The sequence below is a fragment of the Limulus polyphemus genome, unplaced genomic scaffold (assembly GCF_000517525.1).
Source record: "Limulus polyphemus unplaced genomic scaffold, Limulus_polyphemus-2.1.2 Scaffold5213, whole genome shotgun sequence".
In the NCBI taxonomy this organism is placed as follows: Eukaryota; Metazoa; Arthropoda; class Merostomata; order Xiphosura; family Limulidae; genus Limulus; species Limulus polyphemus.
In genome coordinates, this window is record NW_013670823.1 from 1 (window position 1) to 4,256 (window position 4,256).

Below are 4,256 nucleotides of genomic sequence, written 5' to 3' on the forward strand. Positions count from 1 at the left end.
AGAGCATTCCTGAAAGAACAAGATAGTTCTAGAAACTAGAGGGCGCCACACCAGTCACGTGACCTCGATGACGCAACAACTACATATTCTCCATATTTCAAAAACTATCCAAATATTTTAAACAAAATATCTGTTTTTGCTAGTTATACATCGTAAAAATCTAATACTTGTTTTGGCATCGAAAGTAACTTTACGAAAATTTAATTTTGAAATTAAATGTCCCAGGGTAAAACACCATTACTAAATACCACATTTTAACGATTATAAACATAAACAGCGTTAAATGACCAATTATATGTGGCCCTTTCAGCCGTGGGGGCGTTATAATGTGACAGTCAATCCCACTATTCAGTTGGTAAAAGAGTAGCCCAAAAGTTGGCGGTGGATGGTGATGACTAGCTGTCTTCCCTCTAGTCTTACACTGCTAAATTAGGGACGGCTAGCAAAGATAGCCCTCGAGTAGCTTTGCGCGAAATTCAAAAACAAACAATTATATGTGTAAAATGACGTATTATTAAACGTCATTTGTTTTGTTTTGCGCATGTCTTATTCGGTGCGCCCAACGCATGTGTAAAGTTATATAGCTGAATTGGCGAGTGTGGCTGTATATTCGATTAATTAATTTAAACATAAATCTATTTGAAACATAATTTTTGGTAGAAAAACACGCCTGAGCTCGTTATGTAAGTATGTAGTGTTAAAACATGCATATTTAATTTTAAATCTTTGTGTGTGTTTTTTAATATAGAAGAATTGTGTCAGCTCCATAAGTAATTTAAAAAAAGTAACATTGATTGTTGCGTTGGGATGGTCCAAGGAAGTAAAAGTACATGAAGTCCAAGAGCTGGATGGAATGATAACAACAAGCAGTGGATGAGGCTGTTAACATACAGTGTTAGTGATCGACGCTAAGACAATGGCCACTGATAATGGTGTTCAGAAACGCTTTGTCCCCGAAACTGCCTATCGGCAGAAAAGACGTTCGCACTTGACTTATCAGTGTAGAGCGTAGTACTATAACTATTAGTATAGTATTACTAGTAATAGTGGTAGTTTAAAATATGTTTGATCAAAGTAAAGGTAAAGCGGAGACGTATATAATATATGACTTTTAAAGTTCCTGGCCATTCTCTTCTTATATTTAGGGGATATAAAATACTTGGTCCACATTTTAAAAACAGTTATCAATTTCCTAATCCTACCCCTTATCTTATGAGTTATAGGCACAGCCAGCTATGGAAGATGACTGTGCTTTTAGTTTTACTTTTAGGGTTTTATATACCCCATCTGTATGGATTTAATAATTTTAAACCTTCTCATCTACACACTAATACTTTGTGACTAGTAATGCATTTACTTCAGGACAGATTTCATTGGTTTAAACATTTATTTCTTGACATTCAAGCAGTATTAGGTGATACTACAATCCTAATAAATGACATTGTAATAATAATTTCATACTTTATTATTATTTATGGTATATCTAGTCAAAGAACAAAAAATAATTCTGGAAATACACTGGCTGCCCTTTATAACTCCAATACTGCAATGAACACCATAAAAACTTATCTTGGGACACTTCATTGTTTTAAATAGTATTGTGTAAGCATTATGAATTTATCAGATGTGTCTAGAGCTACTCCTGTGTTCAGGCAATGAAGAAACATTTTCAGTTCAAGATGATAACACTCTTTCCCCCTTTTTATAGATTTCTATGACATTTTACACGTGAATTTCACCCATAAAAAACTTCCTTTTTCCAATAAATTTATAACGTGCATGTGGCCATCTTTTTCACTTGAGTAAATTGCCCAGTGTATTTATACACATGGTCGATCAGACTAAAACTGGTAACTTAAGAGTCACTGAAATATGGCAGAAGTTGTGATTTCTGACAGATTTGAACTATTAAGTTTGTAAATGTTTTACATACATCTGTATTTACAGAAAGCACATACTGTTGTAGATAACAGTCTCGAACACCAATTGAAGTCGGAAACAACCATGAAAGCTTCAAAACTCAAAATTTTTAAAACTGCAAACCTTTACTTTGCATTTGTGACATTGGTGAGTTTGTGTTTCTTATATATGGAAGTTTTTCTTAATATATCTTATTTGTTTATAAATTAAACATAAGTGAGATATCTGTTGTCACTGTGTAATTTATAAAAAATCTAATAAACTTACAAATTTTTAATGTTACTATAAATAGAATTTTGTTTAATCATGCCACAAAATAAGAAATAAGGGTTCAACATTTAGATAGAAATATACAAATATGAATATATTTGATCAGTGAAATCAGGTATATTGTTATTAAAGAAAAAGTTTTTTTTAAATAAAGTTTGATTATTCTTGTGCCAGTGTTTTTTTTTTACAGTTATTTAAATTTTGTGCAGGGCTAGTTATTACAGGTAATTGCTAAGGGGTTGAAGCAAGTTTCTCTACTGTCATATACATATAATAAATTATATACAAAGAAAATAAAAATAGTAGAAAAACTAATTATCCCTTTTTTTTTTGGTTTCTCTCTCTCTCTCTCAGGGTATGGCTGTAGCCATAACAGGGCCAACCCTTCTAGACTTAGAACGGGCCGTGAACACAGATACAGAACACATTTCGTACATCATTGTAGGACGAGGTATTGGTTATTTGATTGGATCCATTGTAGGTAAGTTTTTAATGCACATACTGAGAACATTTGTAGTTCTTAAATATCTTGATTCTCGTGTTCATTGAGCTTTCTTTTTCATATGTTGCTGAAGTATGCTAGTTATGAACTAAATACAAGAATTTACTTTGTAATAGTATTAGTTTGACTTGAGAGTATTGAAGACAAGTAGAAAAACCCTTTCTAGAAGCTAAAAAAAAAACTCCTTAAAAATTATGGACATCTTTATTTTTCTCAAGTTTAAAATAAACGAAGAAATTTATTAAAGCAACCAATGTTTTAATGTTATTTTATTTAAACAATTATAGATATATATATTGTTCACAAAAGCTAACCCGATGAAAACTCTCACATTGAGTTCAGATGCCTGTCAATTAAAGTAAGATGTTAACCTTTCACGGTATATTTAATAAAAGGTATTCTTATTTTCTTGTACATTTTAAAATTTATTGCTTCTTAGATTGCTTTAAATACTTTGATATAATTTTTTCATAATAGAAATGAGGGTAAAAAAAATAGGGTAATATGCTGGATATATAATTAAATACACAATATTGCAAAATTATAGCTTAACTGAAGGAATTAGTGTGTAACGTGTGTGTGTATATATATATATACAATACCTATAGCAAAAATTGTATAATCCATCAGAAGAATTTGCTAAAACTCCACTTGTTATTTCGGCATGTTCCACGGAATTAAAGAGAAAGAATTGTGGATGTGATGCTTTACCCACACACCACAAAAAATTTAGCTTTGTGGCTCATTTATTTTTCCACCAAATTGTAATAACTAAAAATCTCTTTCATCCCAATTATCAAAGGGTGACTTACAAATAAATCAATTTTATAAACTCCACCTTCTAGTACTCGGTTATTTTTACTTTGGGGCCTCCACCAGATATCGTAATACATTATAATGCTCTTACAATACTTCTAATAATGAATCTTCTTGAACTACATTGGTATTTTTACCTGAAACTGTTATTTGTCTATTTCAACCAACAATATTGATCCCAGCATGTTCAACTTTTGTTTCTTGCAGAAGTAGTACTCTTTGATCGTTTCAACAGACAGGTGCTGTTTCTGGTGATACAATTGTAATATTGCAGTATGATCATCTTTCTCGTTTATTTACAGGAGGAATACTCTTTGATCGTTTCAACAGACAGGTGTTGTTCCTGGTTAACATTCTGATCTTGGCTATCTCCATGACAGCTGCCCCATGGTGTAGAGATTTGAGTCCACTTATTGCTACAATGACTGTGGGAGGTCTAACCTTAGGGGCTATAGACACTGGTATGTGTAATTGATGTTTCTACATGTAAAGTTTAGACACTGATGAGTTAAATTGTCCTATAAAGAAACCAATACATGGAGTGAGTTCTTCCATTAACAACTCCCACAGATGTATGTAGTGTTTATTCTTTCACCAAGGAAGTACAAACACCATTTCAATTCATTATTTAATTTCTGTACTGTAAATTCGATGACATGACCGGTCATGTGACTTCTTTGTTCAATACTGTATATATATATCCGTGTCAGTGTAAATTACTTGTACCTGCTGATGACAAAACCTTGTC

At 32.0% G+C, this 4,256-nt stretch overlaps 1 protein-coding gene across 1 annotated transcript in view; it reads left to right on the forward strand.

Moving 5' to 3' along the window:
* The first annotated feature begins 552 nt into the window (after nt 1–552).
* The window catches only part of LOC106472279 (sodium-dependent glucose transporter 1A-like), a 7,550-nt gene continuing 3,846 nt past the window's right edge, over nt 553–4,256 (forward strand). The window contains exons 1-4 of the mRNA XM_013932909.2: nt 553–683; nt 1,948–2,067; nt 2,545–2,671; nt 3,811–3,969. Coding sequence (XP_013788363.1) covers nt 2,005–2,067; nt 2,545–2,671; nt 3,811–3,969 — 349 coding nt within the window. The 5' untranslated portion in view covers nt 553–683; nt 1,948–2,004. The remainder of the gene's footprint in view (nt 684–1,947; nt 2,068–2,544; nt 2,672–3,810; nt 3,970–4,256) is intronic.